General features: G+C 41.9%; 1 protein-coding gene across 4 annotated transcripts in view; it reads left to right on the top strand.

The window, feature by feature from the left end:
* The window catches only part of LARS2 (leucyl-tRNA synthetase 2, mitochondrial), a 161,182-nt gene that overhangs the window by 90,252 nt on the left and 52,451 nt on the right, over positions 1–18,479 (top strand). For all 4 annotated transcript variants that reach the window (XM_054480414.2, XM_054480415.2, XM_063661971.1 and 1 more), the window contains 4 exons: positions 6,764–6,868; positions 9,767–9,882; positions 12,605–12,888; positions 17,391–17,489. In XM_054480414.2, coding sequence (XP_054336389.1) covers positions 6,764–6,868; positions 9,767–9,882; positions 12,605–12,888; positions 17,391–17,489 — 604 coding nt within the window. The remainder of the gene's footprint in view (positions 1–6,763; positions 6,869–9,766; positions 9,883–12,604; positions 12,889–17,390; positions 17,490–18,479) is intronic.

Below are 18,479 nucleotides of genomic sequence, written 5' to 3'. Positions count from 1 at the left end.
GATGTTGTATCACTGCTGTCATTTACCATTGCTGACCACCTCATTTTTTTTCATTGAATGTCAGATTTTAAGGATGATTTGTGTTAAAGCAGTGACCACCGAGTGTCATGGCAGAACACAGTTGTGACTAAATTTATCACTTGCAGGAGTTTCAATTCTCAAACATGAGCTCCTGTAGTTGCTAAGTTTATTTCTACATATCAGCTCCTGATTTGGCCTGAGATGACCAAGATTCTGGTCCTAGATCCATCCATATGACTTAAGGAAGGTCACGTAAGCTTTGTAAGTTTAGCCTTCCTGGCAGAGCACGTATTGGGGCTGTCAGCCAAGGTGGTCTTGGAGGACCTTGTGGGTAGAGAAGGAGCTTTGAGGGGCCCTGTGGAGGAGAGTGACACATGTGGCCAGGGCGATGCTAGAGTGGCAGGCTGACTGACCCCATTAATTGTGGAAAGAGATGGTGAGGCCCCCAGAACAGCAGGGGTCAGGATGGAGGGAGGGAACAGGTCTGAGAAGTCTGTGGAAGGCTGCGAGGGTGGAGGATCCCTAGATGATTTCTTGATTTCTAGCCTGGCCAACTGGGTTGCCGAGGTTATTGACTAAATGTACTGTTTTGTGCTTAGCATCCTTAATTTGGCACAGATTCCTTTAAGAGAGGAAAAAAAGCAAGGTGCTCCCCTAGAGCTCTTGAAATTTAGTTTATTTCCATAATCATTGACGTCGCCTCCTTTTCTCAGCTGACCAAATCTGACTTAAGTCATGTTATGTAAGCTCTGACTTGATAGGAACTAGAAACCATAAAAGGCATCAATGAGGAAATATCATCAGAATTCTAGAAGCTGTTCTGTCTTTTCCTGAAATCTTTTCTTGCATTCCTAATATTAAAATATTCAAACCCTGGGGCTTTGGAACCCCACACTTCAGCTCTGAGTCACCAACTATCTACACAATGCATTTTTTGCTGAAGGGGCAGATGAGGTCTCTCTAAAGGACAACTTGGAACTCTGTTGTTATTGACACATTACAGGCACATTAGAGAGGAAAAGCCTCCCTGGAAGCCCCAGGAGATTAAGTAATAATTAATTGCTCACTATTGTTTTGCCCTTGTCTCCATAGTATCCATATGGGGTGAGGACAAAGGGTGAGAGCAGATCTGTAATTCTAGGGTAATGGTTTGGTTTTCCATCAAACTGTTTCAAGTAGAATTCTTTGATGTTATGTGAAGGGAAAAGCTTCTGTGCTCAAAAAATCTGGAATAAACAAAAATAAACAGGTATCTTTGCTTTGGACTTCTCAGAACCTTTGCTGTGCTAATGTGCACTGCGACTGTCTGAGAGAGGAAGTCATAGGCACTCTTGTCACACCCAGTTGACCACGGAGCCCTGTTTCCATGCAGTATCCCTAGGAACTAGTTATATGGACTGCTGCCTTGGTGAACACCAAATGAAAGTCATTTATCTGTTTTTCCAGAGGGTGTGAGAGACCTGCCTTCTTTCCAGTGGGTGCCCTGAGGGCAAAGGACAGATACCTTTTTGTCCGGAATGTTTCCTTTGTAATTACTGAAGTGTTTTGCTGTTATCTAACTACTATTGTGAAATGCTTCAGTTTCTTCAGATTTGACTTTCTTGGATTCCTGCATCACATCACTAGCACAGGAGTGATTACTGAACACGTTAGTAATTAGGAAGGAAACAAGAAATATGGAGAACGCTAGAGACCTATTCAGGAACTTTGGATTTTAATTGTGTTGTTTCTAGGAAATAGATTTTGACCAGGTATAGCATGTGAGCTGCTACCATGCATTCATTGCAAATCTGCTAATATTTAAGTTCAAAGACCAATTTTTGTCCCAACTGAGAAACTGGTATAATATAACTTTCGCATGTAATAAGAAGCAGTTCAACTCTTTCAAGCAGTACACTACATTTTTTTATATTACTTTCTTTTGTAACAACTAAGCATACCATATAATAACCTACTTAATATATACAATTCCATGGTTTTTAATATATTCACAAATTTATACAACCATCCCCACAGTCAATTTTAGAACATTTTCATCATCCCAAAAAGAAATCTCAGACCCTCTGGGCAGTCATCCCTCCCCGATTCTTGCCTAATCTCCAGCCCTAGGCAATCACTAATCTACCATCTGTCTCTGTAGATCTGCCTATTCTGGACATTTCATGGAAATGGAATCAAATATAATATTTGTCATCTTATTGTCTGGCTCCTTTCACTTAGCATAATGTTTTCTTTCCTTTTTTATTTCCAAGTAATACTTCATTGTATGGATAGGCCACATTTTATTTATCCATTTTATTAATTGATGGACATTTGGGTTATTTCTACTTTTTTACTATTGTTATAAATAATGCTTCTATGAACATTAATAAAGATTTTTGTGTGGATGTATGTTTTTATTGCTTTGGCAATATACCTAGGGGTAGAATTGCTGGGCCATGAAGTTTAAGGAACTGCCAGACTATTCTCCAAAGTGGCTTCACCATTTTACATTCCCACCAGCAGTGTATGAGAATTCCAGTTTCTCCACATCATTACCAACACTTCTTATTGTCTGTGGTCATTTTGATTATGGTCATCCTAGTGAATATGATGTGATACCTCAGTGTACTTTTAATTTGCATTTCCCTGATGGCTAACATTCTCAAGCATCTTTTCATGTGTTTATTGGCCATTTATATGTCTTCTTTGGGGAAATGTCTATTCAGTTCTCTTGTCCCTTTTAAAAAATTCATTTTAATTTTAATTTTTAATTTTAGTTTGTCTTTTTATTATTTTAACCATTTTTTATATATTCTAGATACTAGTCTCTTATCAGATACGTAATTTACTAAGTTGTTCTCCACTTCTGAGAGTTTGTCTTCATGGTGCCCTTTGAAGCACAAGTTTTTCATTTTGATGAAATTCAGTTTGTTTATTTTTTCTTTTGTTGCTTTTGCTTTTGGTGTTATATCTAAAACACTGTTGCCTAATAAAAGGCCACAAAGATTTATACGTATTTTATTTTCTAAGAGTTTTATAGTTTTAGATCTTACAGTTGGATCTTTAATCCATTTGGAGTTAATTTTTGTATATGGCATGAAGTAAGGGTCCAACTTCATTCTTTTGCACATGGTCATGTTACTTTTTAACTCACGTTCCCACATTACCTTAAAAGTCAGGCTGCTTCTGCCTCTTTATTTTCTGACCTTCACTTAATATGCTATCAGAAAACATTTCTGTGTTTTTATGCAGGCTTCACAATTGTGTTTTAATCCATACATAATGTCCTATCAACTCAATGTACGTTAATATCCTAAATCTTTCCCGTCATGTTGAACACTGGGCTTTTTTCATGGTTGGGGCTCTTATGGAGGTAACTGCTGTGACCATTTATGTCCACATGGCTCTCTGCTTCATAGAATTTCCCTTAGGAGATATTCCCAAGTGTGGGGTTTTTTTGGTCAAAAGTTACAAAAATTTTTCTATTTTTCTATTATTGATTTCTATTTCTACATGGTTTCTGAAAGGGTTATATCAATTTATAGTGCCATATCCAATGATGTATGCATTTCACAGCAACTTCACAAACATTAGTGTCACCTTGCTAAAATGTTTTGCTAACTTATCAGATATAAAATGATAATACTGCAAGATCACTCTAATTTTCATCTCTTTTTAAAAACTAATTTGTTTTTTAAAGTCCAAGTGATATACATATATTATATGAAAAGTCAAAGAGTACTAATAATAACAAGAACAATAAAAGCAGCCTCCTTACCCAAACACTTTTATTTTAGGTATATGTTTCGTAGGATACAAGTTCAGTGGCTATGACAGAGGCTTAAACAGGAGTTTATTCTACCTACATGAAACTCTTGAGCATGTGTGATAAGTCTACTTTGTGTGTGGTTAGGGCAGTTATCCTCTGTCTTGTCTTCCTGCTCTGCCCTTCTAGAGTCTTGTCCTTCTCTGTGTTTCTAAGTTGGTCTACACTTGATCTGCGTTCCAGTGAAGTAAGAAGTGGGGAAGGGTGGGGAGAAGCGCATGCTCCTTCCCTTTGAGGCCATGACCTAGCAGTTGCTTCTGCACATCCTCCATGGCCACACCTAGCTGCAAGGGAGGCTGAACAGTGCTTCCATTAGCTAAACACAATAGCCATGTGTCCAACTCAACATTCTATTGCTGAGTTAGAAGAGGAGGCAGGTGCAGGGGTCAACTGGTAGTCTGTGCCACCTGCTGTTTCTCTGGCATAGATGTCCCTATCTGTATGCCTGTCCATGTGCCATATATGCCTATACTGCTGTCTTTTGATTCACCAGTTCTAGATATTACCTAGTGACTTTTATTCTACCACCCCTCGCCTCCCAGCCTCCTGATAACGTCATATTATAATTGCAAAATTTGCAAATACACATTTCTTCTTTGACAAAAGATAGTGTGGAGGCCAGGTGCAATGGCTCATGTTTGTAATCCCAGCACTTTGGGAGGCTGAGACAGGCAGATCATCTGAGGTCAGGAGTTCGAGACCAGCCTGGCCAACATGGTGAAACCCTATCTCTACTAAAAATACAAAAATTAGTCGGGTGTGGTGGCATGTGCCTGTAATCCCAGCTACTTGGGTGGCTGAGGCACCAGAATTGTTTGAACCTGGGAGGCAGAGGTTGCAGTGAGCTGAGATCACACCACTGTACTCTAGCCTGGGTGACAGAGTGGGACCCCGTCTCAAAAAAAAAAAGAAAAGAAAAGATAGTATGGAATCAGAAATATGGGTCTCTACTTTGAGAAGTGAGTCTGCACTCAGCCAGCTGCAGCAACAGGTGTCTTCCAGCTAATACATCTGTACCATGGGTGCTGGCTGGAGACCCGTTGGGGTTGCATTTCACTGTTTCCTTACCATATCTCATTCTGTGCTTCCTGACACCCAAGGTGATAAAAGATAAGAGCTGGCTTAGATGCCTGTAGAGTCTGTCACTACTCTTTGAAATATAGACCCTGGCCAGGCACAGTGGTTCTCACCTGTAATTCCAGCACTTTGGGAGGCCAAAATGATAGGATTGCGTGAGCCCAGTAGTTCCAGACCAGCCTGGGCAACATAGGGAGATCCTGGCTCTACAAAAAATTAAAAAAAAAAAAAAATTAGCTGGGTTTGGTGGTACACACCTGCAGTTCTAGCTACTCAGGAAGCTGAGGTGGGAGGATCAGGGTGAGACCCTATTTCTAAATAAATAAATATCTTAAGAATAATTTTAAAAATAAATATAGATATAATTCTTAGGTTTATTTTAATTTTGGGGTTTGCAAAGTAGATAATTACATGAAATCTTAAAACATGCCAAGTATTATAAATAGTAAGAATTCATAAGTTATAACTGTTAATTGCTTATATTGTAAATTAAGTCAAGTGAACTCACTAATTGTCTACCATCTCTCATCTCTTCTTCCACTGGGACTTTACTTAGGTCATTATGCTTCCAGCTCTCCATATATTCACATATATGCACGTATGGCTTGTCTCCTTGTTACAGTAGTTGTAATACACTTCATTTAAGATGATACAGTGTTAGCTGGGTACAGTGGCTCCTGCCTGTAATCCCAGCACTTTGGGAGTCTGAGGTGGGAGGATCACTTGAGACCAGGAATTTTAGACCAGCCTGGGTGACATAGCAAGACCCCTGTCTCTACAAAAAAAAAAAAAAAAAAAAAAATTATATAAATAAAAATTTAAAATAAGATGTTATTTTAAATAATACAATGTAATAGAATTATTGTATTGTAACATAATACAATAATACAATGTTAGAATAAATCCAAATTAAGTGTTTTATTAGGGCCACATAAATATTGTTCAACTGAGCCAAATACATTTTCCTTTTTATATAACTTTTTATTTTTCCTAGAGTTCATAATGTCTTCATTTTTTTTTCATTTACTTTGTATTCTTTGACTTTCTGGCTAAGTCTTCCTGTACACCCCCCATATTTCTTTGAAACTCCTCTCAGTGCAGTTTTCTGCACGTTCCAACCTGCCAGGTAGTCTATCCATTTCCTTATTTTCCCAAAGATGTTTCCTGGGGCACTGTGTACTGCTCAGATCTGACCTGGTCATTCTCCAGGCCTCTGCTGCAACCTGGCCTATTAGAACTTCCCTCTGTCTTTGTTCTGTGAGTGTCCTCATACTTTTTTCTTTGTTGGATCCCTTGTTTCCTGGATCCTATGTCTGTCTCTTTCTTGATTTACCCCTTCATTTTGCTGGAACACATTCTCTAGTATCTCCTAAGGAAAAGGTAAGTGGGTAGGAACTCTTTTGTCTTAGGATGTCTGGAAATCTCTTCCCTCCTTTCTGCTCAATCATTTTCTACTCCCTCTCTACTTCCATCTTCAAGTGTTATGATGGTTTGGAATTTCTGATGTCCCTGGTTTCACTACAGATAGACCTTGTGTTTCTCATCTTCTGTATATTTGAGGTATTTTTCAAAAGGAAAAGACAGTGATGGGAATGTCATTACTACCATCTGGAAAGAAAAAGTGCTTTTTCACTTTTCATGAGCATGGAAGAACATTTTTTCATGTGCGTATTTAATCTTTTGATTATTCACTGGTGTGAATTATCTATTAATACCCTTCAAAGGACAACTTATTTAACAATTAGCAGAAAGCACAGAAGTTCTAGTGCTTATTTTTCTCACTTATTTCCTCTGAGATTCAGATGGTGTTGGTGTCTCAGTTGAGTGGCATCCACAGTTATTTGCTCTCATTTTCAGATTGCCTCACGCCCGTGATGGCTGTGAACATGCTCACCCAGCAGGAGGTCCCTGTCGTTATTTTGGCCAAAGCTGACTTGGAAGGCTCTCTGGATTCAAAAATAGGTAAGCAGCTATTAAAATGTAACCACAACAGTATATTTTGCAGATTTAGGGTCAAAATACTCCCCTGTTGCTGTCATCTGGAAGATCTGACTATAGATTCCATGGTCTGATTTGTCTCCTGATAAAAATGAATAGCCCTTCATTTAATCATCCCTTGTTTCAGAACTACATTTTGAAAATATACTAGGTATATTGCACTTTGCTAGTTGCTACTGAGAATAATAAGAAATATCTGACCTACAAATCTTGCCAGTAGAGTTTGTTGTTAAGACTTGTACATATGATACGAGGAACAATGCAACTCAGATGAAAATCCAATTTCAAGACTCATAGAACCATCCCAGTTATACTACCAGCTTTAAAAAAAAGGAAGAAAAGAAAACTCATAGAACCAACAGCAACTGCTGGGACGGGGGTTCAAATGAAGCACAAATGATCAATGTGGGCTGGGTTTTGGTGAAGGCTTTGTGGAGGAGGCGAACTCGAGCTATTCAAGAAAAGGATTGTGAAACAGCAGTAAAATTGAAGGCATATTTAGAACTGTAAATTGGATGTCCTTGGCAGCCTCACTCATTCGTGAGCGTTCTAAACTATCGTCATGTAACAGGAAGTCTGAGAATGAACAAAGAGAAGGGAACCTAAAGACAGCTCTGTCCAAAATCTGCCTTCTTTAGGACAGACCTGTGCATTTTTCATTACCAACATTCCTACTGTAGATTCCAGCCAGTCCCCAGAGTCCCAAAACCTTGCAGAGAAAGTTATTTCCACACTATTTCCTGGCACACAGAAATAGCATTTCTTCTTAAATTCACATTTTTTCCCCTCATAACGCTCAGATCAGTTTTTGATGAAGTTGTTTGAAGAAACGTCAAAGCAGAAAATCGATGTTACTCTCTTCTAACCATTTAAACCTAGAAAGTGTGTTGTTTAAAGAAATAATTCCTTTTGTTACTTTTATGCATTTTACAATTAGTAAAATTTATTAATATAACCAGCCGGGATAAACACAAAGGTAGTTTTTATTGATGTGGCTTTTGGGGGAGTTTTTTGTTTGTTTGTTTGATATTTTGAATCAGATTACTGACACAATATCGAGAGTTTTGAAGGAAAAAAATCGGATTTTTTTAGGTACATATGGAAACCTGTTTCTCCTGTTGTCTTGATTTCCCATAGTTTCATAATTAACTTTTTCCAAATTTTTGCTTTTTGCCCTCCAAGAAGAACAAGAGCAGAAATAAACAGGAGATAAAGTGGTGTTTTTGCCTCCCACCTGCACTGTTAGAAATAGTTCACATTCAACTGAGCACAACAGGACTACCACCGTGGCCTCAGGCATTCTTTATACGGCCAAATACATTTTGTGGTTACAGTGTCTCCTTTTAAACATTACTCCGAGTTCTTCCAAATTCTATTTTAGAATGTAGTAGATGACTATTTTCCCTTCTTGACTATGAACACCTTTTGGTAGTATTTATTGCTTGCCATTTGTCCTCATTCTTCAACTCCACTCAACATTTATTCAATGCATTAGATGCATTTTGTCTATAATCTCAGCTAGAACACTACAGAACTTTCCATCATGTCACAGAGCTTTTCATCATGTTTGGGAGCTTTAGAACATGTCTCCCAAACATTCAACCACTGTTTTAGGGCGTTGTTCCGAGATCTGACTTAAGCACCTTGTGCAACACCCTTAGCTTTTTATCTCTCAGTTTTCACACAATGTGTTGTATCCATGAGTATGTCAGCAGCTTTTACAGATGACCCTGTAGCAGGGGTTCTCAACCAGGGGAGATTTTGCCACCAGGAGACATTTGGCAATTTTAGAGACGTGTTTGTTTGTCACAACTCAGGGAGTGCTATTGGTACAGTTCAACATCTTGCAATGCACAAGACAGCCCCCGCAACAAAGTCCACAATGTCAGTAGTACCAAGGTTGAGAAATCCTGCCCTTAACAAAACCAAAGAGCTGGGAAAAAAAAAAAAAACCCGTTCTTATGAGTACCCGAAGCCAAAACAGCGGGCCTTGGCCCCCCTGGGTGAGTGATTTATTAATGCTCAACTTCTCCTCAAGGACATATGTGGGTTAAAGAATAAATGTCTACTTAGAATGTGCTGTTGCTTTTGGGAACAAAACATAGTTACCAGTTTTTGACTTCCTGACTGAGTGGATTTTTCTAGGATTGCTAGGAAATGCTGGAGGAGTCAGCTCTGCTTCTTGAGAGAACCCCACTGCCCTCTGCCACTGAGGGAATTCAAGAAAGAGGCTTCCACAAATGCTTATGATTTTCAGTGGCAAAAAAAAGGCACTCAAAAATGTATATATTAGGATTGTAACTATTAAAAAAAAATAGGCTGGACACAGTGGCTCATACCTGTAATCCCAGCACTTTGGGAGGGTGAGGTGGGCAATCACTTGAGGTCAGGAGTTCAAGACCAGTCTGGTCAACATGGCGAAACCCCTTTTCTACTAAAAATACAAAAATTAGCCAGGTGTGGTAGCGCACGCCTGTAATCCCAGCTACTCAGGAGACTGAGACATGAGAATCACTTGAACCCAGGAGGTGGAAGTTGCAGTGAACTGAGATCGTGCCACTGCACTCTAACCTGGGCAACAGAGCAAGACTCTGTCTGAAAACAAAAACAAAAACAAAAACTAAGCAGAGGAAAAAGACTTAAAGGAAGTAATACCAATATGGTAAACTAGTTGCGTTTTGGCAGTGGGTTTCTCCAACACCGTGTTCCATTTTTCCAACTAATGTGATGTGGTTTTAAAACTTCTATAACTACAAGAGATAGTCTCCTTTAAGAAGCTAAAGCTGGGTGTCAGTACTGTCAGTTGTTTTGTGATTTGGGCACTTGTGAAGGAAATGTTTTGTTTTCTTCTCCTCTGAATAGGAATTCCCAGTACTAGCTCAGAGGACACCATCTTAGCCCAAACCCTGGGCCTGGCCTACTCTGAAGTCATTGAAACTTTGCCAGATGGCACAGAGAGACTAAGCAGCTCTGCTGAGGTTGGTGCCTAAGAACTTACTTCCAGAATGATCACCTTGATACGACTTTGATAGACATTTTCCTTCAGGTGCAAATTACAACCTGTTCCTTCACTCGTCCCCATACCTAACAGCCTTGTAGCCTCATATCTCTGTGAAAACAAAATAATATTCTTCAAGATCTAGAAGTTTGTCAATTGTAAATCAAATTCAGTCCTCGAATAGAATGGTATCGAAGTAACTAATTTTATGTTGGGAATCTCTGCTTGAGAAAAATTATCTTTTCTAAGGAATCTCTGGTTCCTTGGGAGAGGTGACTGAAATTGTTTCTTCTTCCTAGAGGAGATATCTGTTCTCTCCAGATTACTGACATTATTTCTGCCTAAAGTGTAACTCACTTATAGAAATGAACAGGGAAGTTCAGAGTCATGTATATTTGGTCAGGGTTATCTCTTGCTAGTATGAAACAGCAGCACTTAAAGATGGTACATCTGGCAGGATTTGAGCCCAGCCTCTATGTCGAACTAACCTGGAAAGTAGGATGGAAGAGGTAGGGTGAGGGATGGGAGGAGGTAGTGGAAGCAGTGATTCTCAAACTTGAGAACACATCAGAATCCCCTGGTGGCCTTGTTAAACCACAGCCTGGCCCCCACCCCCACCCCAGGGATTCTGATTTAGTAGTCCCAGGTGAGACCCCAAAATTTACACTTCTTAACAAGTTTCCAGATACTGCTGCTAATGCTGCTGGTCCAGGGAACATATTTTGAGAATCAAGGGCTTAGAACCTTGCCACTTAATGTCTGGTCCCTAGACCAGCAGCGCTGGCATCACTTGTTAGAAATGTGGGATCTTAGACCCCACCCGAGTCTAATAAGATCCCTATAGGATTTGTATGCACATTAAAAGTTTGAGAATACTGGCTTAGAGCACTCTTAATCTTAACTGCACATTGGAAACACCTGAAAGTTTTAAAATAATACTGATGCCTAGATCTCACTCCAGATACTCTGATGTGATGGTTATTGGTGGTGAGGGGGGCATGGATCAGACATCAATAGTGTTCAAAGCTCCCTAGTTGATTCTGATGTGCAGCAGAGTCTGGGAACTACTGACTTAACATAGTGATGCCACACCTGGCCGTGGCTCTGAATCACCTGGGAGGTGCTTACAGGTCCCACCTTGGCTGATCTTGATTCAGTGAGACCTGAAGATCCAAGTTTTTCAGGTTTGTGACTGTCTGGCTATATTTATATCTATAGAATAAGGGAATAATGGTCAGGTTTTCTCCTTTGTAAGGAGTCCATGTTTTATAACCACATGTTTGTGGCTTTACTTCATAAACTGCATCCCCAGACATGAGTCATGCTCTAAGATATGGACCCTTAGGCCTTTTTTTTAGACCTTGTTTGAGCAGGTTCCCTGGAGGTGGAGCAGAGCAAAGTTACAGTGTCTGTAAGGAGCCCCAGTTAACCCTCTACAGGGCAAGAAAGGGGACACTTGTGGCCAAAATTAGGCTTCTGAAGTGCCTAGTGAAGCATCCACTCTTTAGTACAGTACTCTGAGCATTAATTATGCTTCCTGGCTTCTTTCACACAGCTTCAGATGGTCTGTTGAAGCCTCTCCTGGCTCTAGGCTGAATACCTAGAGTAAAAGAATTATTTCAATAAGTAGAAGGAGAATGGCTAGGGAAAAGCCGCTTTCATCTATGTGCTTCTGGAATGGAAGGACAGTGATGTTAGGAGAAGACTGACTTTCAGGAGAGCTTTTTATGATTTGCATCACAACTGTGATAATGGGAGTGCAGAAAGACACTTCAGACCGTTCATGAAAAGGGCTGCTTTTGATAAACATAGCTGTATTTTCTTATTCTTTATGCCTCTTGACTGTAAGCTCCTTGAGGACATGGGAAGATCGTATTTATCTTTGTGCCCCCAATGGCTAGCACAAGCCCAGCACATATAGATGTCCAGTGGGTCTTCATTGAACAAATTCGAGAGTACCCGCAATCCAGGTTGTTACCAAGCCACACTGGCTCAATTCATATAATTAGTTTGGCTCTCTGAAAAGCACCAAGTGAAAAGATAATTTCTCTTTTGTACTGTTAGTGGTCTGTCCTGCTGTCTATAAAATGGGAGCATTTAAATATAAAAAGAGTGGTCTGGTTCTTCAAGCCAAAGCCTCAGAATGTTCCTCGGCTTGCCTGAATTCCTTCTGCTTTAGGATAATATTGAATTTTTCTTTTCTGAATATTTTCCCCCCAACAGGGGAGTAGTCATTAAAAATCCATATCGTGCAGTTCTGTACTGGCAGCTAAAAGCTGATATTTGATGATCTCTGTAGGTGTCACAGGGCTCTGGTGATAAAGAAAGCCGCAGAACCAGGGCCAACTTAGACACATTAGACACAGTAGACACAGTGCCTAGGGCCCACAATACTTTTAGAGGCCTCTGCAAAAGTTTTAATTTCTTTTAAAATCAGAAGAAAAAAATGAACTTTTAGGGTCAAAAGTTATATTTGTCTTTATATTGATGCAGTTGTAAAATATAATTTTTAATATTATCTGAAGGAGCAAGGAGCCTACAAAGGCAGAAGCACCTGGGGCTCATGAAAGTCATGATACAGCTCTGCACAGAACTGGTCCCTTGGGAGAGCCACACATAAACATGGCAGGACTGGTGGCAGCTTCGGGGTGGTGACTCGTGCTATGCAGAGAGGAGTGAGCTTTCTTTTCTCTCCCTGTCAGTTCACAGGTATGACCCGGCAGGATGCTTTTCTAGCCCTGACTCAGAAAGCCCGGGGGAAGAGAGTGGGTGGAGACGTGACAAGTGATAAACTGAAAGACTGGTTGATTTCGCGGCAGCGGTACTGGGGCACACCAATCCCCATTGTCCACTGCCCAGTCTGCGGCCCCACACCTGTACCCCTGGAGGACTTGCCCGTGACCCTGCCCAACATTGCGTCTTTCACTGGCAAGGGAGGCTCTCCACTGGCCATGGCTTCAGAGTGGGTGAACTGCTCCTGCCCGAGGTAAGGAGCCACATCCCTGCAGCGGTGACTGTGCCTATGGCCCCATACCTGCTAGGGCTTCAGACAGCCTCATCCCTCCTGGTGCTAACTCTGCTCCCTTTTTCCCTGACTTCCATGAGGCTAGAAAGAACACTGTGGGTCTTCGGGGCCCTTTAACAGAAGGGTCTGGAATCTGTGGCCCTGCCTCTGCAATGGGCATCCTCCCTTCTCTGAGCTGTTGGAAGCAGCAGTGTCAGTTCAGATCTATCCCAGAAACATCTGATCCAACTGATGGAAAAGCTCTAAATTTTTCTTACAGCTTTGTAAAAAACCACTTTCCTCCATTTTGATATTCCAAAGAGCCACGTGGAGAGGAGAGAAAATGTTCTCTTCTCCGCCTTGCAGTTTTCCAATATAGTGACTGTAACAACAGTGGAGATTTTATCACAAGTAGCAGATTAGTAGCTAAGAGAGCAAGTGTGCTCAGGGGCTGCATTCTTTAATATGCTGAAGCACCATGGTTCCTTTCTCCTCATTTTGGAAGTGGGATTATGTTTTTCTGTCTATTCACTGGCATGTCTCAAGTGCGATTTTTAATGATGCTGTCCATATCAGCTAATTAAACAAATAGCGGATACCAAGTTCCAGTATTTTCCTTCTTCTGTGGAGAAGCCATTTTTCTCTGCCTTATAGATCATGGTGAGGATATTTTAAAATAATTTTGTATTCTGCCAGTATAGAGCTGAGTTACTAGGTTGACAATTAGGTAACCACGTAGTGTAGTTGGAAGTCTTGAGCTGGGAGTCAGATCAGTGATGGATTCAAGTCCTGGCTCTGCCTCCTAACTAACTATCTAGCCTTGGGAAAGTCATTTACCTTTTCTGAGTGTGAAATCCCTCATTAGGAACAAAAATAACCCCATTGAAGGGCTTTTCAGAAGACTAGAATTAACACATGTAATCCTGCACAGTGATACCTTCTAGGCCTTCAATAAATAGAAACTTTACGGCCATCCAGCCAGGGACTTGCCAGCCATCCTCCCAGGTCCTCACTGAGGCAGTTTTGAAATTCAAGGTGGAACTTGGAGGGAGGTATATAGGAAGGCCCAGACCATTTTAGGGTAGAAAGGCTGGCTCCAGGAGGAAAATAGCACACCCTCTTTGTTGATAAGCGCTGACAAAGGGCTTCCCTACCAGAGATGTTGGTGGCCTACATACAGCACAGCAGTTGTGGCCTTATTGATGAGGATAAGGTTTCCTGCTTGGCTGCAGATTTACTGGAGGGCAGAACCTAGGCCTTGGTGTTGGGCAAGGCTCCCTGGATGATCTTTTTTTTTTTTGAGATGGAGTCTCGCTCTGTCGCCCAGGCTGGAGTGCGGTGGCGCAATCTCGGCTCACTGCAAGCTCCACCTCCCGGGTTCACACCATTCTCCTGCCTCAGCCTCCCGAGTAGCTGGGACTACAGGTGCCCGCCACCAAGCCCGGCTAATTTTTTGTATTTTTAGTAGAGACGGGGTTTCACCATGTTAGCCAGGATGATCTCCATCTCCTGACCTCGTGTTCTGCCCACCTCGGCCTCCCAAAGTGCTGGGATTACAGGCGCGTGCCACTGTGCCCAGCCCCTGGATGATCTTAATGAGCATCCAAGGCTGAGAGCTACTGAGCCAGTGTGGCCGAGCAAGGCAGGCCAGTGTGGCCGAGCAAGGCAGCCCAGTGCTACAGACTACAGGCACCAGAGCCCACCAGATGTGGATTCCTTACCTCCGAACTACAAGACCTTGGACAAGTTTCTTAACGTCTCTGAATCCTAGTTACTCATCTTAAAAAGGGGGATATGAGCAGTATCGGTCTCATAATCCCCAGGGCTACTGGGGATTAAATGAGATAATACTTCTGCGGTACTTGGCTCAGTTCCTACTACCCAGTATTATTATCATTACTATTGGAGCTAATCCTGATAACATTATCACCATTATCTATCACTTCTATCCCTCCTGCTTGCCATGTAGCTTCTTCCTTATCATCTAGTTTTGAGTATCAGCAATAAAACATGTTAGTTGCTTTCAAGTCCAACAAGACCATTAAAAAGGAAATCAGCATGGCAAATGTTAGCCAGCTGTTATTCCTTTTATAAATTGAGCCTTGCATTTTCTCCCTCACCTGGACCTCACTTGCACAAGGTAAGTGAGGAAGACAAAGTAATCTTTATTTTCTAATTATTTCCCAAAATAGTGTCTGTGTTCTGGTTGATTGCTCACCAAATAAAAAGACCTGGCTTTAATTTAGAGGTGCACTGTTGAGATCAGCTTCTTAGAGCAGCCGTGGGTGGTAGGAAGCTGGATTCCCTGAGGGCTGTCTCTGAAAAGCTTCTACTCTTAGAGACCACCACTGTTCTCATTGGGAAGTCCCCTGATTAAAATGCATGGGGTCCCAAAGCCCTGCCAGATCTAGGGCGCCCATGCTCTCTGCTCAGCCACTGCATTTAACCAGCTGACGAGGGAGCTGGAGGGCTATGTGGGGGACTGGCCATTTCCTTGGGTAATATTTGTAAAGCTGGTATGAACTACTTCACAAATGGAAGACAGAAATACAACCCTTCTTTTATTCTTAAATTAAAAATACACTCAAGCCCATACATGCTAAATTAGCAGAAGATTTATCAGTTCCTCTTGGGATTCCTCATCCCTTCTCCCCAAATTCTCCAATAACCCCCAAAGACTTACACTGCCCAAAGTGCAATATTTGGAGGGGCGATGAGCTTCACATCCATGCCTTAGAAGGGAGAGCCTGCTATGGCTTCCCACTGCCACAGAAGGCCCTGTTGATAGCTGGTCCTACCCATCAGACAGAAGGTGCTGATTCTCTGCTGATCCAGGCCTTGAGGGGTCTCCAAGGCAGCTAATCCCCGTCCTGTGCTAGGCTTGACTAAGGGCACCTTATTTTGAGTTCCTAGGTAGTGTGGCTTTTGGCACCTGGTTCTTTCAGTCCCACAGGCCCACACCTCTAGGAATGTTCTTAAGAATGAGTGTAACAGCTGGGCATGATGGCTCATGCCTGTAATCCCAGCACTTTGGGAGGCTGAGGCAGGCAGATCACTTGAGGTCAAGAGTTCGAGACCAGCCTGGCCAACATGATGAAACCCTATCTCTACTAAAAATATAAAAATTAGCCGGGCATGGTGGCATGCACCTGTAATCCCAGTTACTCAGGAGGCTGAGGCAGGAGAACTGCTTGAGCCCAGGAGGCAGAGGTTGCAGTGAGCTGAGATCGAGCCACTGCACTCCAGCCCAGGTGACAGAGCCAGACTCCATCTCAAAATAAAAAGAATGAGTGTAACACTTGGGCCCTTGTGAGACCTTGGTCCCGCTGGATATGTCTGTCCCTAGGACAGGGATTCCTTTTTCTTTGCAACCCTTCACATATCAAGGATCTCACTTTATTCTCTGTCTTGAACACCAGGGCTTTCTTCACTCTTCCATAAGGAACCTACCTTTAGGCAGTGGTCTGGTGGTAGATATGTAATTAGCTCTGGAGGGGGGTCCTGATTTCTAGCATTTGCCAATTTCCGTGATGTACATACTCCCATCAGGGCCAGTTTCAAGCTACCAACTTGCCATCTTTTGTCACAGTGTTGTGAAGAGATGCCCCAATTGATTCTTACAGGCTGGCATGAGCTGGAGCAACCATTGCCTTTGGGGCTTCCAAGTTGGTTTGTCTTCCTTGAGTCATCCTGGTAGATTTCTGCACCTGTCACCCCAGAACAGAAGTAGAAGAAAAATCCAAGTTGATTTTCCACACATCTCCCTATATTTGGTTCTCTTTTCTCTTCATGCATTGATTGGCTTCATAAGCATCATAAAGTAGGCATTGGCGAAGGCAATCTTGACATGCCTGGAACAGAAGTTAAGGCACAAAAGAGATGCCTAATCCTGTCTTGTCCTTTTGGGTGGTGAGGCTTTCTACCAGGTTAAATTCAGAGAAGTGGAAAATAAGGCTTTTAATTGTTGAAAATTGAAACTTTATTTGTAAATAAATTTCTTTAAAACATCACATAGTATACAATATAAAAAGAGAGCTTTCCCTGAATTGTCTTTTCATATGTGGCTTTATTCTTTTTTTTTTTTTTTTGAGACAGAGTCTTGCTGTGTCACCAGGGTGGAGTGCAGTGACACGATCTTGGCTCACTGCAACCTCCACCTCCTGGGTTCAAGCGATTCTCCTCCCTCAGCCTCCCAAGTAGCTGGGACTACAGGCACACGCCACGATGCCCGGCTAATTTTTCGTATTTTTAGTAGAGATGGGGTTTCACCATGTTGGCCAGTATGGTCTCGATCTTTTGACCTCGTGATCCACCCACCTCAGACTCCCAAAGTGCTAGGATTACAAGCGTGAGCCACCACACCCAGCCTGTGGCTTTATTCTTATGACATTTTAAATTCATACTTATAGCTCTCTCAAAAGCTGATGGAAAACTGCATTAAAATTTAAAAAGAAACCAATTGATGAATTTCATTTCTTTCTTAGGTGCAAGGGAGCAGCCAAGAGAGAGACAGACACGATGGACACCTTTGTTGATTCTGCTTGGTACTACTTCAGATACACTGACCCTCACAATCCACACAGGTAAAACGTCCCTGCTGATGTCCTTGAGCATGTGTCAGTGTGGCTCCTCCTAGAAGCAAAGACCAAGATGGAATTAGACATGCAAGAGATTTCTTGGGGGAAATGCCTGTGCAGATTAAAGGGGAGAAGAGGAGGAGTGGGCAGAGAGTGCTCTTAGACCATGATGGAGCTATGACAGGTGTGAAAGGAGAAGGGAAAGGAAGGAGAATCAGGTGGAGGAGCCTCAGCCCAGAGCACAACTCTGAGAAAGCCTTGACCTGGCCAGTGGGAAGCCCCAAGCAAAGCTTGTCCATTAGAGTCTTACAGTCAGGCTGAAATGGCTCTGCTCCAGCCCCTCCCTCTACTCTCCTGGGAGCAGCCTGGGAGAGCAACATGGGCTGGCAGGAACACACCAGAGTGGGTCCACAGATGCAGCAACTGGAAGCTGTCAGTCAACTGTGCACCTCGGAACAGGCTCTCTTAAAGGGAGAGTGCTACATCATTAAGTTAGATTATTCACAGCCACATAAATCCCAAGTACAACACAAATACAAAATAGAAAAATGAAGGAAATGCTACTGTGATACCCTCCTTGCAGTGAACTGCATTTGTATGATTGTAAAGATGTAATGTTATTTATTTAACTGAAAAGAATGATGTAACTCTCTGTAACTCTACAGAGAAGGTAGCAGGTAGGGAGGGTGAAGAGCTAAGAAGCCTCACCTCTTACCACATAGTAGATCATTTCCTAAATTGATAAATCAATAAAGAGTATAAACATGTTTTTTTCTTTTTTCAATAATTGCTGGGAGAAACAACCAAAAGAATTAAAAGTGGCTAAGAGACAGGCCTGAGGCAAGGAAAGAATTGGGGCTGGAGACCACTGTTTTTCATTATAAATCTTTCAGTACCATTTGATTTTTAAGCTGTATTCATGTGTTTCTTTGAACCCCGTCCCCCGCCCCGCCCCCCCAAAAAAAGAAACAAATTAAGGAAAAGAGAGCAGTAGGT

This window comes from Pongo pygmaeus, chromosome 2 (genome assembly GCF_028885625.2).
Source record: "Pongo pygmaeus isolate AG05252 chromosome 2, NHGRI_mPonPyg2-v2.0_pri, whole genome shotgun sequence".
NCBI lineage: Eukaryota > Metazoa > Chordata > Mammalia > Primates > Hominidae > Pongo > Pongo pygmaeus.
Note: the sequence above shows the minus strand (reverse complement) of the source record. Positions and strands in the feature narration are given on the sequence as shown.